The sequence below is a fragment of the Mytilus trossulus genome, chromosome 9, assembly GCF_036588685.1.
Source record: "Mytilus trossulus isolate FHL-02 chromosome 9, PNRI_Mtr1.1.1.hap1, whole genome shotgun sequence".
Taxonomy (NCBI): domain Eukaryota; kingdom Metazoa; phylum Mollusca; class Bivalvia; order Mytilida; family Mytilidae; genus Mytilus; species Mytilus trossulus.
Genome location: NC_086381.1, coordinates 37,366,513 through 37,387,302, shown reverse-complemented (window position 1 = coordinate 37,387,302; position 20,790 = coordinate 37,366,513). Strand labels below are relative to the sequence as shown.

General features: G+C 34.0%; 1 protein-coding gene across 1 annotated transcript; it reads left to right on the top strand.

Moving 5' to 3' along the window:
* Positions 1 to 2,806: 2,806 nt before the first annotated feature.
* LOC134684592 (neuropeptide S receptor-like) lies at positions 2,807 to 4,411 on the top strand. Its single transcript, XM_063543889.1, has one exon. The coding sequence runs from the start codon at positions 2,807 to 2,809 to the stop codon at positions 4,094 to 4,096; it is 1,290 nt and encodes a 429-aa protein (XP_063399959.1). The 3' UTR covers positions 4,097 to 4,411.
* The last annotated feature ends 16,379 nt before the right edge of the window (positions 4,412 to 20,790 follow it).

Here is a 20,790-nt window from a genome sequence, read left to right as displayed (position 1 = left end):
CATAACTTTGAGATATGTCAAGAAAAGGTTAACCAATTTATCTGCAATATCACTTACTTATAAACATTGTTGTAATATTTACTAAAAAACGTACAAGTGTGTAAAAATTTTTAACAAGCTTTGTATGTCCTTAAAGACGACGTTGCCATTATCACACAAAAAGGAAGTATATGCGAATAAACGACTTGCCATCATTATACTAAAGAGCTATGAATGTCCAGTAAAACTACGTTCCAATCATTACGCTAAAAAGATACTTATTCCAATTACTGTTCGGGTGAATTTTAAGATGTAGCAATATTGTGTACATCGCTAAATGCCACGGGAAACAATTGAAATAAAACAAATGTTTATGATGTGTTAACATGAGATTTAACATGATAAAAGACATAAGTTACTCGCAATTATTGAAACCTAGTTCAAATTATAATTTAATCTTATAGACCATAGTCCATAATATCAATTAAGTAACCTCTATATTTTCATAATCATTTTTTAAATAAAAAAATCAAATGATCAACATACATGTCCAGCATGCGTATTTGTTTCATAATAATCTTTTAATTGCAATGAATAAAATAGCTGCCAAAATATTTGAATCGACTACAAACGGTTAAATATTTGTCAAAATAATCATTGAAAATGAGATCATTGGTCATTGGTAATTGGTAAACCGACTGTAAAGATAGACTTTAACAGTTTGAAAACTTCCGATTCCTGGTATTTAAAGATTAAAAGAGGAAATAAGATCGGAGAGTTAAATTGATTTTCAAGATATGCGTCCGTCTGTGATGCGTTAGTGCAATTTGCATCGTCATACGTACAATAAGGTCAACTTTATTTTTGCTGTTCTATTGTTCCATTTCCATTTCTTTTGAAATAATATCTATACCGCAGATATCCTTACGTCGAAACTACAATCCCCTTCCCTTTCATAACTGCGACTGTACGAAGTAGACTATTTACTGCATTTGTTATAAAATAAGCAACACGACGGGTACCACATGTGGAGCAGGATCTGCTTATCCTTCTGGATCACCTGATATCACCCCTAGTTTTTGGTGGGGTTTTCGTGTTGCTTATTCTTTAGTTTTTTATGTTGCGTCATGTGTTCTATTTTTTGTCTGCTTGTCTTCTTTCATTTTTAGCCAGGCGATGTCAGTTTATTTTCGATTTATGAGTTTGACTGTCCCTCTGGCATCTTTCGTACCTCTTTTACCTCAAAGACAAAGATATGTCAAATTTGGTTTATCAATTGATCCTACATGTAAATATAGCTGAACGCATACATAATGTTCACATGAGAGCTGTGTTAAATGTACGATTGCCCATGCGACAGTATGATCAGAGACCAATGGATATAGGAGGAGGTATCAATTACTGGTCACCATTTGTATTGTGATCATCGAGAAATACTAAAGCGCAAAGTAAGCTGTAAAATGCCGTTGAATGACTAATCGTGAAATATTTCAAACAGGAAAACGAACGGCATGACTTTTTTTTATTGGTTCTGTTTGTAATTTTGATATTAATATGAAATAACTATAAGGTTTGAAGTCAAGATAATTATCACTAATTTAGTATGGGATGTAAACGTTAGTTAATTATTTGTTCTTTATTCAATAGTTTAAATATGCGATTTTATGCATCAAAATGTTTTCATGTATCTTTATTCCATCATTAAACAGAGTTATTTTCAAATGTTGGCATAAACATGAGAGTTTGGTAGCAATAACGCATCTACAGTAGATTGATTGTTTGATCAATAATAAATTAATCAAAATTACTTCAGTGTAAAATAATAATGCAACATTATAAAATTAAAATAGCGTTGATTGTCTAATAAAAAAGGTTTCCAAATAAATTAATGTACACCATAATGCATTGTTAAAACATTAAATCGTAGTATGTTTTAATAGTACAAAAATTATATAAGAAATCAAAGATTGAGAGGAGACATAATTATATCATTCCGGTTTTATCAGTAACCATGAATCGTATAAACGAGCGTAAAGATGTGACGTAAATCTCGAGATATTCAATGAATTATACATAATATATTTTACTCCTCATTTGCCATTGATTACGGCAAGAAGTTTCTGTCAACCACAAATTAAAGACGGCGACTAACACCAGCAGCACTATTACTATGATGGTAATTGATTATTAGGAACAATATAAAATTGAGAATGGAAATGGGGAATGTGTCAAAGAGACAACAACCCGACCAAAATAAAAAAACACAACAGCAGAAGGTCACCAACAGGTCTTCAATGTAGCGAGAAATTCCCGCACCCGGAGGCGTCCTTCAGCTGGCCCCTAAACAAATATATACTAGTTCAGTGATAATGAACGCCACATATAAACACAGGATGATATTCAAGTCAACAATCTTACCCGCGTCATTGAACAATAAAGTTTATAGAAATGAAATCAATCTATTTACCTAATTGCCCATATTTGAGGATGTTTACAGCTTTCGTTAGCACGGCTATTATTTTTGTAAGTTCGGAGGGAACTAAAACGGATGCAGTGGGCGATCTATTCTATAATGCTACCTCAAAACACAATATTTTATAAAGTAAATTCAAGTATTGAACGTCGGCTTTGTATATGGATTTAAAACTTTCGAGCGTATTTCCCTAACAAAGGCTTTATTTAGAAACGGTGTTTTAGAAGAACCATACTTTAGTTACTTCTTTTGGCGTTTTAACATGATTGCAAAAGACTTAACCTGGTATGTTTATTAATTTTAACATTATTACAATTTTTCAGATATATAATGCTGAATAACTCATCCAGCAATATGACATTTCGGAATTGTTTAAACAACAGTGATACTAATTCTACTGTGTGTGCCTTACCGGAAGTTAAAAGAGGAATATGGACTCCCGACGTCATACAGAGAGTTGTGACATTAGGTGTTATAATGACCTTGACATTTATTGGAAATATGGTTATTATAATTATTTTAACGAAGACAAGACAGCGAAAGAGAAACAGTCGAGTGAATCTTTTCATCATAAACCTAGCCATTGGTGATCTTGCGGTGTGTTGTATAACTATGACAACAGAGCTTCTGTTTGTTGTGTTTGGAGAATGGATACTTGGTAACGTGGCATGTAAATTATTAACTTATTCACAAGTGGTGACGTTATCTAGCACTACATTTATACTGACTTCTATGAGTATAGACAGATATATGGCTTTGTGCTGTCCTTTACGGTTTTACGCCGGAAAATCTAAAGCTAGAACAAAACGAATGATACTTGTTTCTTGGATATTGTCCTTTGTGTTTTCTATTCCACAACTTTTAATATTTCACCAAACTGTTGAAGCTAGTTTCCCGGATGGAAGCGTTCGTTATGGTTGTCGTAGTCTTGGTTACACTGCTCAATGGCAACGGAAGTTGTACATATCATTTATGACATCCTATATTTTGATTATTCCCTCTGTTATAATATCTTTTTGCTATATCAAAGTGGTCATGTGTGTTTGGAGACAAAGTTTTGAGACAACGCTAAAGAACATTCCGGCTTGTAGAAAAACTGTAGTAAACACTGCTAGCATATCAAAAGCTAAAATAAAAACAGTCAAAATGACATTAACAATAATTACAATATTCGTTATTTGTTGGACACCATACTTTGTGACTACATTAATTCGCATCTATAGTGATTACAAATACAGGATTCCAAAGACAGTCATGGTATTTTCAGAAACCATTGCCTTACTGCAAAGTGCACTTAACCCTATTTTGTATGGATTCTTTAACATTAAATTCAAAAGAGGTATATTAGAAATATGTTGTCCGTGGACTAAGATTCGTTTTCCAACACCGACACGCCATACTTGTGTCACTGAAATAACAAATTATACGGATATGTGTACATTTGGAGGTGTTCACTACAGTAATAGTGGGTTGTCTTCAAGAAAGTTGTATGTATCAAATTCTAATTCAGGGCTATCAGAAGAAAGCAGAACACGTGACGACACGTTGTATTCGGACAATGAGGACAGCAAATTTCTGATGCTTACACCACAACGTATCCGACGTAACAATAGGCCAAGAGCAGCAGATTTGGCTATCATGTGATTGAAAATTATTTTGACTGCGCACATATTTTTGTGACAGCTGCTTGTTAATTAATTCTTTTCTCGGGAACTTTTTTTTAACAATTAATATTATGTTTTTGATTCGTTGAGTTATTGTTTCAATGACGTAAATGCATACCTCAAATTTGCTTTTATTTATATTATTACGTATTTCAAAATTATGACATAACAGTAATGAGAAATATCTTCAAAGTCATGAGAAAACGAAACTGCATTCAGTAACATTGATAACTACAATAAAAGTGCTAATAAAATGTAATTGTATTTTAACATAGATGTGTATCAGTGCAATTAAAGTTACAACACAATTTTCTTCTTGTCAGACATCATCATTCTTGAATTATTAAATTAATAACAAAACACACTAAAGTTAAACTTAAAGGTTGTGATGCATTGAGTAATAAAATTGAGAATGGAAATGGGGAATGTGTCAAAGAGACAACAACCCGACCAAATAAAAAAACAACAGCAGAAGTTTACCAACAGGTCTTCAATGTAGCGAGAAATTCCCGCAACCGGAGACGTCCTTCAGCTGGCCCCTAAACAAATATATACTAGTTCAGTGATAATGAACGTCATACTAATTTCCAAATTGTACACAAGAAACTACAATTACAATAATACAAGACTAACAAAGGCCAGAGGCTCCTGGCTTGGGACAGGCGCACACATGCGGCGGGGTTAAACATGTTTGTGAGATCTCAACCCTCCCCCTATACATCTAACCAATGTAGAAAAGTAAATGCATAACAATACGCACATTAAAATTCAGTTCAAGAGAAGTCCGAGTCTGATGTCAGAAGATGTAACCAAATTAATAAGTCTATTCAAAGGTTTTGTAAGTTTCTGAGGTGAATACTGACACCTTTGTGCTTTATAAAGAATATTTCCATAAAAAATTGGATGTGAAATACTTGAACGTATAAGAAGTCTGCATGTTGAGCTATATTTACGAATGATGTCTTTATACCGATGATAAAATTTAGTAAATGTTTTGACTAGTTTGTGATAACGGAAACCCTGGTGTAATAATTTTTCAGTAATACATAAATTTCTCTCGTTAAAATCTAAAACATTGTTACATACACGAGCGAATCGTACAAGTTGAGATATATAAACACCGTAAGATGGTGACAAGCTTAAGGGAACGTCACCATCTAAAAACGGATAATTAACGATAGGAAATGAAAAATCATCCCTTTTATCATAAATTTTAGTATTCAGTTTTCCGTTAGTGATATAGATATCAAGATCGAGGAAAGGGCAGTGGTCATTGTTAGTATTAGCTTTATTTAAAGTAAGTTTAGTAGGATAAATTTCATTAATATACATACTGAAGTCGTCATTATTGAGAGCCAAAATATCATCCTAATATCTAAAAGTATTTTTAAATTTGTTTATCAGATGTTGTAAGTCTCTTATAAGACGTTTTTGATCTTAGTATATATTAAGTAACACAACGGGTACACCCTCGTCTGTTAATATGAAAGAAAACATCTTATAATGTGTGTTACTAGATATCATTTTACGTTGTTTTTTTAATTGTTTTGCTGTTGGTTTAATATATACCTTGGAATTCCAATGAAAACGTTTTAAAAACAAATGCTAACTGATGTGGAATCGTGCTTGCTCCATAGCCATATAACATGCGACACTCCATCGAATCAGCTGATATACGTTTGTTTGTAAATGCGTTTTGCTGTTTAAGTCACGTAAGAAATGATATGTCAAACCTAATCAATTTCTCTATTTGGTTTGTATTTGCAATTAGTTACATAAAAAAAAATAACTTCCTATTATGTACACAACTTTCCTATTTTCATATTAAACGTTGTGTTGTCTATTTTCGCTAAATAAAATAACAACTTCTAAATCTTCAAGTTGGATACATTGTTAGTTTTCAAGAATTTTGAATCGTTTTCCAGTAACCGATACCCGACTATATGGACTTAAAAGGCTCGATTCTAAATGATATAAAACAAAACTGAAAATAACATATGCAAACCCTTACGGATCATTCGAAAAGGTTCAACACGAGAAAAAAATCAGTTGTAACAATAAGAAGTATACATTATAGTTATGCCATATCCTTCTAACATGTCTAACAGGGAGTCTCTTTCTTTACCTAATGTAAAATAATAATTTACAGTATGAATATATGCAGACAAAAAGATTTGTCACAATCAAATCATCAAAGAATGACTTAATCGCCTTAAAATTTAGTGATTCACAATTCTTTTAAGACACAAATGAAGCACAGACACGAGGTATTTTCCGATCGAAAATGTATTATTTAAAAACTTTTCAATTTAAAGTCTGAAATGAAAGAAGTACTCCCATAAAGAAAAATACCATATACATGTAAATTAGATACATGTATATGGAAGGATTTTACTTGTTCAAAACCCACTCTGGTGCTGCTTATGAAACTGAAATCAATTATAATTGCAACATATTTGTTACGTTTGTTAACACATGTTGCCTACGAAATTTTTGCAAATACCTAACATTAAAATTTACTAGATATTTTGTTCCTCCTTCGTTTAAAAAAAATATATTAAGATTTCCTAAAAAAATAACAAGATACGTACGATTATTCTAGAATTCACGTTATATATAGTTTATTCTCTTTCGTAGAACTATAATGATTCATTATTGTGTTTTATACAAACAAAACGGCTGCAAAATCCAGACATGTGCTTTTTATTTATGTTTAGGAACATCCCAGTATCAACTATGTACCTTACATGTTATAAGCATTTTAATAATTTATGGTTGCCATTTAATTGACTTCTGAATGATAGATTTATATTGTTGCTTGTGGAAAGTCCAGTGGCAAATATTTCTTGCATAATGTTTACGATATCAAATAACCAAGGTTCTGTCTGAAGAAGGGGAATTGCTACTGGAAAACTTTGGTATGTTGGAAAGGTGCAGAAACGTTACCTTTTAGGTTCAGTACCCCTTAATCAGTGTACGTCACATCCGATTGTATAAGACAAGGGTTTGAAAAAAAAATCACTGAATTGACAGTAGTAGAGAAATTTATCCTACATGTCGTTATGGTAAGAAAATTCTGGGACATAATGATTAACATACATCTTTGGTGTTTCAAAACCCCATTTTTTTCATTTGGTGTTTCAATAGAATATTTTGTATACTTGAGATATTAAAATTGAGAATGGAAATGGGGAATGTGTCAAAGAGACAACAACCCGACCAAATAAAAAAAAAACCAACAGCAGAAGGTTACCAACAGGTCTTCAATGTAGCGAAAAATTCACGCACCCGGAGGCGTCCTTCCGCTGGCCCCTAAACAAATATATACTTTTTATTATAACATGGACACTAAATCTTGTATCCATAAAACAAAAAAGAAAATGCCAAAGAAAATTTGATTGGTGATCTCCAGTTGTATGGGTTTTATCTTTTTATATACTCAATGCTCCGTGTTTTACAAGTTGTGACTTTGATGGAGAGTTGTCTCATTGGCATTCATACCAAATCTTCTTATATCTATTGAAATGTTATGTGAATTTTTTCTATAGTACTGGACAGGAAAAAACTCTGCTCCTGCCAAGTGTTATTCGAAACAAAAATTCTGGACTAACATAGATTAATAGGGGAAATCAATGGTTGTATTACAGCTGTAGGTCACATACAACCCCTCAAAGTTTAGTTTATGGTTTCATAACGACAAGCAGTAAAGCATAACACTCACCCACACTCAATGGAATAAATAGTACCAAATTCCAGCAAGACATTACGTTTTGTACTACGCATATGTAAACATGGTTACACGAACGCCCTAGTTTAGGATTGTTTTTTTTAACATTCTAATTAAGATTTGTTCTCAACTATTTTTTTGGGTACTTATTTGTTTTGAACTGTGGTTTATAATTATCTCATTGGCAATCAAACCGCATCTCTACATTTGTATCCTTGTATAGACTGTCTATATTTAACGTTAATAACCGGAAAGCCTTCTCCACACGTTATGTTGGAATTCAGAAGTAAAAACGTGTCTCAACAAAACAATTGTCAACACACACAAAGCTTTGTAACAATGGATTTTCTACGGCATATATCAGACAATGGTTAAAAGTAAAAATAATGATGACAATAATTCTGCCAAAAGAATACAGTGAACGAATATTAGTTTGTTATTGCAAATTAAATTAAAAAATACTATACTGTGTCAATAAACTTGTGATTTTATGGTTACGAAACCAGAATGTTGCGTAACACCTGTACTACATCAACAAACAATATATTTTACAGCATTACATGCAATGCATTAGTTGTTAGTGGCTTTGAAATAACTGTCAGTTAACGGCGAGGACTCTGTACCTAGTGTCTTTTTGTTACGTCCACTTGTATTGTCCACCTGATGAGTTAAGCCTTTTTTAACTGATTTTTATAGTTCCTTCTTATGGTGTACTGTTATACCAATGTAACAGGTTAGGGAGGGTTTGGGATCCCGCTAACATGTTTAACCCCGCTACATTATGTAAGTATGTGCCTGTCCCAAGTCAGGAACCTGTAATTCAGTGGTTGTCGTTTGTTTATGTGTTACATATTTGTTTTTTTTTGTTCATTTTTTGTACATAAATAAGGCCGTTAGTTTTTTGGTTTGAATTGTTTTACATTATCATACCGGGGCCATTTATAGCTGACTATGCGGTATGGGCTTTGTTCATTGATGAAGGCCGTACAGTCACCTGTAATTGTAAATTTCTGTGTCATTTTGGTCTCCTGTAGAGAGTTGTCTCAATGCATTGGCAATCATACCACATCTTCTTTTTTATAAATAAAGCCAAACTCAAAACAGTTATTTTAGGCTTAGTTACTTTACTTTCTTTCACTGAGTTGTAGACAAGTTTCCTTGTTATTACATGCTAGTCTGTATCATGTTGGTAAATATTCGGAGTTTTCTTATATTGTGTGTTTTACTTTCACAACACATGCCTTTAGTTTTCTCGTTTGAATTGTTTGACATTTGTGATATTTAGGCCATTTAAAAATGACTATGCTCGCTGTTTGAGAGCGTACGATGATCTATTATAGTTGATAGTTTCTGTGCCATTTGGTGTCTTGTGCAGAGTTATATAATGAAAATCATACTTTATCTTCTTATTTTTTATATTTACATAAAAATTATCTTAAGATTTAATTACCTGCAACATGTATATTTTGTTCCGGTACATTTGTAGCATTTCAAAGTATCTGACCATGTTGCATCTTTATGCAATCATGTACAAAAAGTTAAGTGGCTTTCTTACTTATCATATACATACATTGTAAGGGTATTTTACTCATATAAGCTTTAAGTTTACTGTAAGATCTCCGACAAAAATAAAATTTATCTTTTCCGATAATCTGTCGCCAAATTTCCTCAGTTAGTCTTATGTTCGATAGATGCCCTCGATACTATCATCAAACAACTAACGATAACGTTAGTAAACATAACTCTAGAATTAGAACAAAAAACACCTCAGGGTTTTCTAAAACCCTCACTTTTTCTGTAAAGTACCACTTTACACACCTTACGCATAAAACAAAATTGATTGCACTATTTAATGTTAGAGATGTTAGATCTCGAACATTGCTTTCCGTGATAGGAGATTGCTGCTTGCAAGGAAAATAATGAACCAAGTTTAAGGGTTCGAAGTGGTATTAAGTTATCTCAGATGGTGCCATTAAAACAAAATACATATATGGTTTGGCGATATCTGGCCACAGCTTTTATTCATAATATGATAAATTCATATAATATATATATATACAGGTAGATAGATGTATTGTAGATAGATAAATGATTGGTTACCCGAAGATAATATGGCAACCTTGTAGATAGATAGATAGATATATTAAAATGTAAAGGTGCACCGTGGGATACACGGGTGCTTCAAATTTAGAAAACACCGTGGGATACACAAGTGTAGTCTGTATTATCCAAAAACCTAAAATTTCATAGTTAACATTGAGATTCTATGCAGCGAATTCTGCCATTATGGGAATATATTTATGATTCTCAAAGTTCAAATAAAAGTCATTTCTCAACAGCAAACGAGTTAACATCAACAGTCAAATCTGTATCACCACTATCACCGACACAAACCTGAAAAATAAATACAAAAGAGCAGTATCTTGTTCAATAAAAAGGAGTGGGAGTGCGGGTTTTCAAGTTTACCACTTACAAAATTTAAACAGCTTGCTTGCTGCGATGAAATTCTAAAAAGGTATAAATGACGTCACAGAATATAACGTCACTCATGTCAGGTAAATCTAAAACATGAAACACAATCCGTGAGTGGCCCCGGCGATAACTGAATTTAAGTCTATTAACTTAAATTCCATTAAATCTGTCTCTATGATTTTTTCTTTATATTACGAACACCATAACAACTTCTTATATATGACTATGGATATGTCCCATTGTAGCAGCCAACATGCTGTAATGTTTTGCTCTTGAGTGAAATAACAGAATGCAAACTATCATTTTAAAAATGCTTTGCCATACATAACAAGACGGATGGAATGGCTTATTGTTTTCTTTTGTGTTGGTCAAGTTTTGTTTTATGAAGTGTTTGTCGACAGTTGTAGTCTTTCTTTTTTACCTGTTGGGATTTTGAACAGATTTATGTAATGGTCGTTATTAAAGCAAACTTAGTTTGATATTAACAATGATTTCGTTTTCAAGTTCTTCTGTATAGTTAAACAAGTAAATTAAAAGTTGAAAACGGTTGCAGTTTTATATTGTATTTGACCGATTTATAAAAATAGATATACGACATTCAAATATCCTTTCTAAGTGTTTTTCTTCCACATTTTTTTGACACCAATTGCACTAGTTTCTCACACTACTAGACTAAGAATGACTTGTTTTTCATTGTAACTTATTGCTATAAGCAAGAAAATTACTCGATGAGGAACAGATTGACCATAATTGTAGCATATAATTGAATATATAGTTAGAAAAAATTGTTTCGACTTTTGTGAAGAAACGAAGCTACAAACTGTAATCATTTCTATATTTAAGAAGCTGATTACTGTCTGACAGGAAACATTGTTGGAGTGGCAAATAGTTTATTTTATTCGATTTACTGAAACAGACGTTTTGTTTATTTGAAAATTAATTGAGTGAGTTCTCAGCCAATATCATGTTATCCCTCAATTTAAACACAAACTTGTTAACCTGGTTTGATTGTCAAATGCCATCCAAAGGTTATTACGTGCTAGTTTTGTTCTAGGGTTGAAGAATATTTCTGTACAGTTCATAACGCTTCCATCGACAAATCTGTCAAATTCATGTAAACAGTCGGGGGCGAAACGCATATTTTGAAACCTACATGTATATACAGGGGTTTCTTTATCAAGAAAATAATTATATTTTGACAAGAAAACGTGATGTATCGCTGAACCAAATCTATCATGGTATTGAACCTAGATGTATTAAACCAATTAAGACTTGCACGTCCATGTAACGGAGTCAAAATTAGTCAAACGTATGTTCTTGAACGAATTACGCTTTGATGATCGCCTTTTTACCACCAAAATTGTGTAGAAGATATTAGTTTCATTGATAATTTATCAGAAAACTTAGGCAGCAACCATTTGATTTTCGGGGGGGGGGGGGGGGGGGGGGGAGGGTAGCTGGTATTTTTTATAAAACAATCTTTCTCTTTTGGCGACAAGAGGAAAATAATATTTTTCTTTAAATTTTAGCATTACATATAGTGGCAGCTAAGAGTGAAACAAACATGTATCACCATGCATACATGTACATTTTAAATGCCAAAGTATAGAATATACAAATGAGCTCTGGTATGATAAGTTTAGTTGAAATATATTAATTTATAGTGGATTTGGAAACAAGTTATTACAATTTATATTAATCCCTTTCCGTTTTTTGGGTACAAATATTGCCTTGTAGCGGCATTAGTCAGCTCTTTTTCGAAGGGTGTCGTTTACGTGACAGAGATGTTGCTCTCTCTCTTTACATGGGTCAGTCATTTTTTTATCCCATCCGACGGACTATCACCGTTCCTTGATACCATATTCACAAATAGTGTTAAGGGAAAGCCAAAAAATCAGTTCCTAAAATTTTCACCCCGTAAAGGGGATCGAAACAGGAACCTTTGTGTTAGTAGTCCGATGCATCAAACATTACACCCCGGCATCTGGTATATGATTAAAATTTTGACCACTAACCACAATACGGCCTTCCACAATGAAATAAACTCTTTTACTATATATCTGCTATTTACAGTAGTTTACAGTTTGTTTACTCTGGTTACAGAAGATAATGAAGTGTCGTCCCTCAACGCAAGATATATTACTCCGATCACGACCGACAACTCTGTATATCAAAAGTCGGCAATAGACGAATATCAAAGGCCCCACCATGAAAATGTGAAACAATTTAATTGAGAAAACTAACGACTTGAAAAAATACAAAACAATTTACATTAACCAAAATATGACAAACATGAACCAACAAAAAACAACTAAACTGCTTTGGACCGACAAATTAAGAATGTAGCAGCATTGAATATGTTTGTAAGTGCTCAATCCTCACCTTACTTGGGACAGTGATGTAGCAGCACAACATATGAAAATACTGAAAAAATCTGTTTCAATTGGCTTACATGTAAGTCAAACGTTTGGTATACGGCACACAACTTCGTACATGACGCATGTACGAAAAGAACCGAAACAAATATATATGAATACTTTTGACTGCCGACTTGATCGGATAATTTGTCATTACATTGCATAAAAAAATTATGATGTAATGTACGAAAACGTTCTTTCGATAATTGGTTCTAGTATTAATAGATTTATTGTAAGCTTCCAGGGAGACACATACAAAACATTTTTTGACAACCTGTCCCCACATTACGCAAAAAGGTTAATTTACTACGTGAAATTTACAAATAGACGCTAATAAGACAGACATTAAAAGTGCTTTTTGCATTCACGTTTAGGCACACAAGCTAAGAGTCTGTTTATATTCATAGAATTTTACATCGATTTTAATGTTTGTGTTGTGGAATCATCCACAAAAGTTCTGGCAATTAGCTGGCAAGATAGTACAAATGCCCTTAAGAAGAAAAATAAACATTTGGAATTGAGATACATGTCTCCCTTGTAAATATGTCTGACATTGAAAAAATGGGAAAATGGTATGATTGCCAATGAGATAACTTCCCATTGTTGACGTTAACATATATATGTCACCGTAGGACCTCAGCGTTAAGATCCAGAGAAAATCCCTATTTATCAAACAAGGTATATATTTGTTCTGAAATATGTTTCGTTCTTTTCTGTGATATTCATCATTCATCGTTGCCGTTGGTATTTGGATTTCGTATTCTATACTTTGCTACCTAAACTTATAATAAAGACATCAATTGTCGAAATGCCGGTCTATTTCGATTTAATCGGCGCCGTTAATTAATTATTGTAATACTAATAGTAGTGAATTGTACTGTGCATGGCGCAATGTACGGGGCGCCGAATGGGACTCTTGTGGTTTTGTACTCAAAATTCATTTTTTTACGGACAAAAGTGACTTTTGTTTAACAAAAATGAGTTCAGTTTAACAAAATTTGTATCATACTACATATTTAAAATTTTGTCATACAAAATTATCTATTAGCGGACATAAGTCACTTTTGTCATGACAAAATTCATTTTTGTTACACAGACTTGACTTTTGTTACCTAATTTGAAAATTGGGCGACACAAGTCAATTTTGTATTCAAATTAGTTTAGTTTGGTTTCTGTGAACTAATTAGCATACAAAATCGACTTTTATTACACAAAATTGACTTTTGTCTCAACAAAATTGACAAAATTGAATTTTGTCTCAACAAAATTGACAAAATTGACTTTTGTCTCAACAAAATTGACTTTTGTGAGACAAAATTGACCAATGTGAGACAACATTTACTTTTGTCTCAACAAAATTGACAAAATTGAATTTTGTCTCAACAAAATTGACAAAATTGAATTTTGTCTCAACAAAATTGACAAAATTGGATTTGTCACAACAAAATTGACAATATTGAATTTTGTCTCAACAAAATTGATTTTTGTCTCACGAAAGTCAATTTTGTCTCATAAAAGTCAATTTTGTTGTTACAAAATTGAATTTTGTGGTTACAAAAATGAATTTTGTCGTCACAAAATTGACTTTTGTCTCAACAAAATTAACAAAATTGACTTTTGTCTCAACAAAATTGATTTTTGTTAATTGACAAAATTGACTTTTGTCTCAACAAAATTAACAAAATTGACTTTTGTCTCAACAAAATTGACAAAATTGAATTTTGTTCAATTTTGTCTCACAAAAGTCAATTTTGTCTCACAAAAGTTAATTTTGTCTCAAAAAGTTAATTTTGTCTCACAAAATTGAATCTTACCTCACACAATTGACTTTTGTGTTTTAATTTCCATATCAGGTAACGAAAGTCAATTTTGTATGCAAATATGTTTATATTTGCATACCTTTTAGACAAAATTGACTTTTGTCATGACAAATATGAATTTTGTCATGACAAAAATGAATTTTGTCTACACAAATGAATTTTGTCATCACAAAATTGAAGTTCTCACAAAACAAGTCTGTAGCATATAGTTTTGTAAGACAAAAATGATTTTGTTATGACAGAATTGAATTTTGTACAAAACCACAAGAGTCCCATTCGGCGCCCCGTACAATGGTCATTGTGAAAATGAACACAAATCGTATTTTTGATTTTTGTTTGTACATTGACAGTACATTTAAAGCTTACCGGAGCATGTGGCCGCGATTTTTTTTTTGTTATTATTTTTTTTTTAGCGATCTCGAGAGATTATAGTGGTCACTCCGTTTTCTATGCTTTTAGATTGACCAGAGCAGAGATATAGAATAAGTACACTGAACAATAAATGTGAATAATTATCCTTAGGACAAAAGAGTTATATACGGAAGATACCACCTGCTCCGTGATAAATAATTGAAATTTTTAACAATGCGCGATTATTGTTTCCAGAAAAAGTAACCGCAGGCTGTTTTTCACCGGATTCAATTATACGACTTTTCTTTTTGTCATGGTATTGTGAGATATTTATGATCAGTGGTCTGAGTCATTTCTATTTTTTTAATGATCTTTTTTAACATTGTTTATATTCAATTTTCTGAACTCCTTTGTTACATGTGCATCTATTTTTTTCGTATTTCTGTGTGTTTTTACATGCTTGCCAGGGCTCCGTGTTGAAGACTGTACTTTGACCTATAATGGTTTACTTTTATAAATAATGACTTGGTTGGAGAGTTGTCTCATTGGCACTCATACCACATCTTCATATATCTAATGAAATAGTTACTTATACCGACATTGTTCTCTTCTACAGGTTACATCACATCAATCTACAATATACATGTTATTGGCTTTCAACTAGCTGCCACTAACTCTGAGTACTACAAAAGGGGGACGAAAGACACCAAAGGGACAGTCAAACTCGTAAATCCAAAACAAACTGACAACGCCATGGCTAAAAATGAAAAAGACAAACAGAAAAACAATAGCACACATGACACAACATAGAAAACTAAAGAATAAACAACACGAACCCCACCAAAAACTAGGGGTGATCTCAGGTGCTCCGGAAGGGTAAGCAGATCCTGCTCCACATGCGGCACCCGTCGTGTTGCTTATGTGAATACAAATCCGGTAAAGAGTCTAATTCGGTAGGTCAAATTCATGAAAGGGAAGGGGATTGTAGTTACGACGTAAGGAACATATCCGATATCATTTGTGAAACGGTTATTCCATAACGGTCAACCAACTCGTGATGGCGTCCGTAAAATTTACGAAGGGATGATTTCAACTTCACCATTTGGAACTCTTGGTTTAATAGCTTCCTTGTGAGCAGTAACCCTCTATCAAGAAAATCATGATAGGAAATGCAAGCACGGGAATATCGTATCAATTGGGAGATATATACCCCGTATGCAGGTGCTGCTGGAATGTTGCTACTCAGAAATGGAAAGTTCACAATAGGAAAGCTGAAATCATCTCTTTTGTCGTAAAGTTTTGTCTTCAACCGACCCTCATTGTCAATTTCTAGATGTAAGTCAAGATATGAAGCCGACTTAACTGTATCTGTAGTATCCTTTATCTCCAATTCGATGGGATAGATACGATCCACATAGTCACCAAATTTTGAATTGTTTAGTGAAAGAACGTCATCTATATAGCGGAAAGTAGAGTTAAAGGATATTGCTAACTTCTTATCTTTCTTCCTAAGAAGTCCCTGCATGAAGTCAGCCTCATAATAATAAAGAAACAAGTCAGCAAGTAGAGGGGCACAGTTTGTTCCCATTGGGATGCCGACAGTCTGTTGAAAAACACGTCCTCCGAACGTAACAAATATGTTGTCAATCAAGAAATCAAGCATCTTGATAATATCGGTTTCAGAGAATTTTTTGTTTGAATCAGAATGGTTCTTTACAAAGTATGATTTATCCCTCCCTAAGACAAGATACTTGTATCTATGTTGGCCATTCTTTTTTATGAAGCAAAGTAATACCAACTCTTTTAATTTGTCTTTTAGTTTGGAATGTGGAATACTAGTGTAAAGAGTAGAAAAGTCAAATGTTTTAATACTGTTACAAGATGAAAGAGAGTTGGATTGTATGTACTCTAAAAGATCTTTGGAATTTTTAAGTATCCACATCTGATTCACGCCACCTCTAGAATAGGCAGTTTCACAATAACTTTGAAGCCCGTCTTTGATTGCTGATAAAATGGATGTTAATAATTTAGAAAGGGGTTTCGTGGAGCACTTGGAAGACCCAGCAATATACCGTTGTTTGTAAGGACACTTATGTAGTTTAGGTATCCAATACAGTGATGGAAGATCCAGTTCTTCATCTTTGGTTGAAATACCAAAGGAACAAAAAACAGACCTATGATTATCCAGGATTTCCTCTTTGGTAAGTGTCGTGAGGGTATATGTTGGGTTTCCAAGTGAATTGTCTATACCTAATTCGTTTATCAAGCAATTAATGTAGTGACTTTTACAGATAAAAACGATGTTATTTGGGGCTTTGTCTGCGGGGACAACAACATATTCATCATGGAGGTCAGATAGGTGTTTAGCAACATTTGGATCTTTGAAGATTGACGTAGCATAGGCATTGATGGACCCATTCAGTTTCTTAATTCTGATTTGTATTAACGACCTCACTGCCTTAATCCATTCGGATAGAGTGTCTACGTCTTCCCTCTCGCGCTTAGCCCATTGCCTGGCATAATCCTCGACTGAATCCATCAAAATTTTAAAGTTGTGTTTCCAATTGATGGATTTAGGCTCACGATATTTCGGACCTTTCGATAACACGTTTCGTAGAGAAGTGTTATTAACAATGTTAAGGTCACCGGTAATAACGTGGCCAGCAGGATTATATGTGAATTGGGAACTAGCACAAGTGCAATCAGGAGGTTTAGACTTGAAGTCGTCAATATCGAGATCCTGCAAAACGCGTTTGTAATTGAAAATTTTAGTTGCAATAGGTTTGGTATAGGTATAAAAAATTATTGGTACAGACTGGTCTTTGAAATAAGGAGGTATTTTCGATTGAACTAATTTATGATGAAGGATATTGCCTAGGTTGACGCCATCGAGACCTTTGTTGGCAAAGGAAAGATTTAGAAAAGATCTTTTCTCTTTTTCATCTTTTCCAATGCGAACTGGCTTGAAAAGTCTGTGACTAGCAATATCCGAAATTATAGCTTGTAGTTTGTATTGGTTTGAATGAGGGTTTGTTACAGTGGATTCCAAACATAAATTGAACAGAGAATGAAGTTTTGAAAGGGGTAATGAATAAAGTTTCGTGCGAATGTGATGAATACCTAACGGTTTTTGTATGCATGGCAGCAAGTCATTAATAGAGACATCATGCAGAGAGGGTGATGTATAATGACGATGGCCATGACTACGTCTACGTCGAGGAGTCGAGTTGAAAATATTCATCACATAGAAACGATGGAATGATCGGGCTGATTGAAATGCTGGTATAGAATGTCGTTAGCATTGAGGTTAATGTCTGATCTATGACCGCACATACGTTTGTTTAGCCTTCCTTTCCTACAAATGTACCAGATCTGTATTTAGTAGATAAAACAAGATGTGATGTGAATGCCAATTATACAACTCTCCATCCATAAAACAGTTTATAAAAGTAAATCAATATTGGTCAATGTACGACCTTCAACACGGGACCTTGGCTCACACCGAACAACAAGCTATAAAGTGCCCCAAAATTACTAGTGTCAAACCATTCAAACGGGAAAACCAATGATTTAATCTATAACGGTATTATCTATATATCAGTGTCTTTTTTGTTCTGGGTATGTATAAGTAATCTGCTAAGCCCATTCTGTGTTTTTGATGGATGTATTTCTATTAGTATCCAACTGATGAGTTGAGCCTTTTTTTAAACTAAATTTGATAGTTAAACTTTGTTCTTATGTTGTACTATTACACCACTGTCTAAGGTCAAAAGTGTGTGTGTGGGGGAGGGGGGGCGCCTTCAAACTAGTTTACATTGCTTGTACTAAGTGGTTGTTTGTTCCTGTTGATCATGTCTGAGTTATTTTCGTTTATATTGTTTAGTATAGAGTGTTCTGATGTTCATAGTTCTTAGTTGGGAGAAAGGGCTTTTGCGCCATCTAACAAGTTTAACTCCTTCTTATTCTGCACACATTCGCAAATCAGAAGCCTGTAATCTAGTGACTGTCGTTTGTTAGCGTGTATCATATTTGTTTTCCATTCAGTTTGTGTACATGAATTTTTCGGCCGTAATAGTATGGTGTGCTGGTGGTCTGAACCACATAATTGTGTATGCGTCTAGTGTGGTTAGGGCCATAGGCTCTCTATCACTGCTGGCAAGCCTGCTTTGTGGGTGAAAAGAAAGCAGAGTGCGTAAGTCTTTCTGCCAGTACATAGCCTCTACACTATTCAAGACTTTTACAATGCCTCCCGCGACAGCACAAGGTAACTAGGATCTAGCATTCTATGCATTATTGAAGAGGATCTCGGAGCAGCAAGGGCCTTAGAGATGCCCTAGAGATGTAGTGTGTAGGTCCACCGGTGCGTGGACACGCCCTTGCACTCATCAACCTTGTACCAACTATGGGTAAATAATACCGCTGCCTTGTGGTTAGATCTGGATTGATCAAAAGGCTATGGAAGCAGACCCAGAAAGAAAAGCCGGGAAGATGGATTTCGTCAGCCGTAGCAGACAACCATCTATGGGAAGGAAAACCTAGACAACAAAAATCCATCTTACAGGTAGTAGGTTTCTCGTATGGCTAATCGCCAGACAGAATAACAAAAAATGATGATTACGGAAACCCGAGATACATTTAGAAATCAGCATGAGGATAACACCTCTGCTGTACAACATGGTTGAAGGGACATGACGCTGGTGGATGATAGCCCACGGAAGTCCACAAGCTGACACCCTTGTGTACACCAAATGAAAATATACGTTTAGGCAGTTGGAACGTAAGAACTACGTATGCAACAGGTAAGTGGAGAGGGAAATGGACGGATACAATATACAAATATTGGTCTTAAACGAAATCAGATGGCTAGACAGTGGAAAGCTTAGACTTCAAAATGGTAAAGTATTATTATATTCAGGTATGAATGATGGACTACATCAGGCAGGAGTTGGAATGATGCTGTCAAGCCGAGCAAAAACGGCACTGATTGAATGAAAGCCAATCACTGAGAGAATAATGTACGCCAGATTCCACACATCAATCATTGAAATAAGTATAATCACTATATACGCACCGACCAACGATGCTATAGATAAAACAAAAGAAAGCTTCATAGAACAGCTAGATAGAGTCATAACAGGAACATCTAAACCTGACATACTCTTAGTAATGGGAGACTTTAATGCAAAGGTTGGAATGGATAATGAAGGTCATGAGAACATCATGGGAAGGAATGGAATAGGAAGAAGAAACGAAAATGGAGAAAACCTCCTTGAAATTTGTCAAAGGAACAACTTAGTTATTACTGCACAATCTTTCCACATACAGACAAACACAAGATAACATGGATATCACCCAACAAGAAAACAAAAAATCAAATATACCATATCCTGTTACTAGACAACACAGAACATCAATATTGGACACAAGAGCTATTAGAGGAGCACGAACACGAAAGCTGTTAGACGATCAAGAACTCCTCAAATGCAAATTAAGAAACAAACTAAAGAAACACAAAATAATAACAGATATTTCAAGAAAGAGATTCGATACCACCAAACTACAACATCCAGAAATAATAAAAGCATTTTCAATCGAGCTGAAGAACAGGTTCCAACTCTTAGACGAGCTAGAGGACATAGAAACATTCTGGGAAGGTATAACAAAATGCTATACAGAAACAGCAACTAACACTCTAGGTTTCAAAGAGCGTGGGCAAAAGCCCAGGATCTCCAATGTGACATGGAAACTTGTAAATGAGAGAAGCAACTAAAGGAAAGACTTAACAATAGTAGATCAGAACGAGTTTTTAAGAAAAACTTACATTCCAAGTACAGTGACAAAGACATGGAGGTGAAAAAAAGTGTGAGAAATGACAAAAGGCAATGGA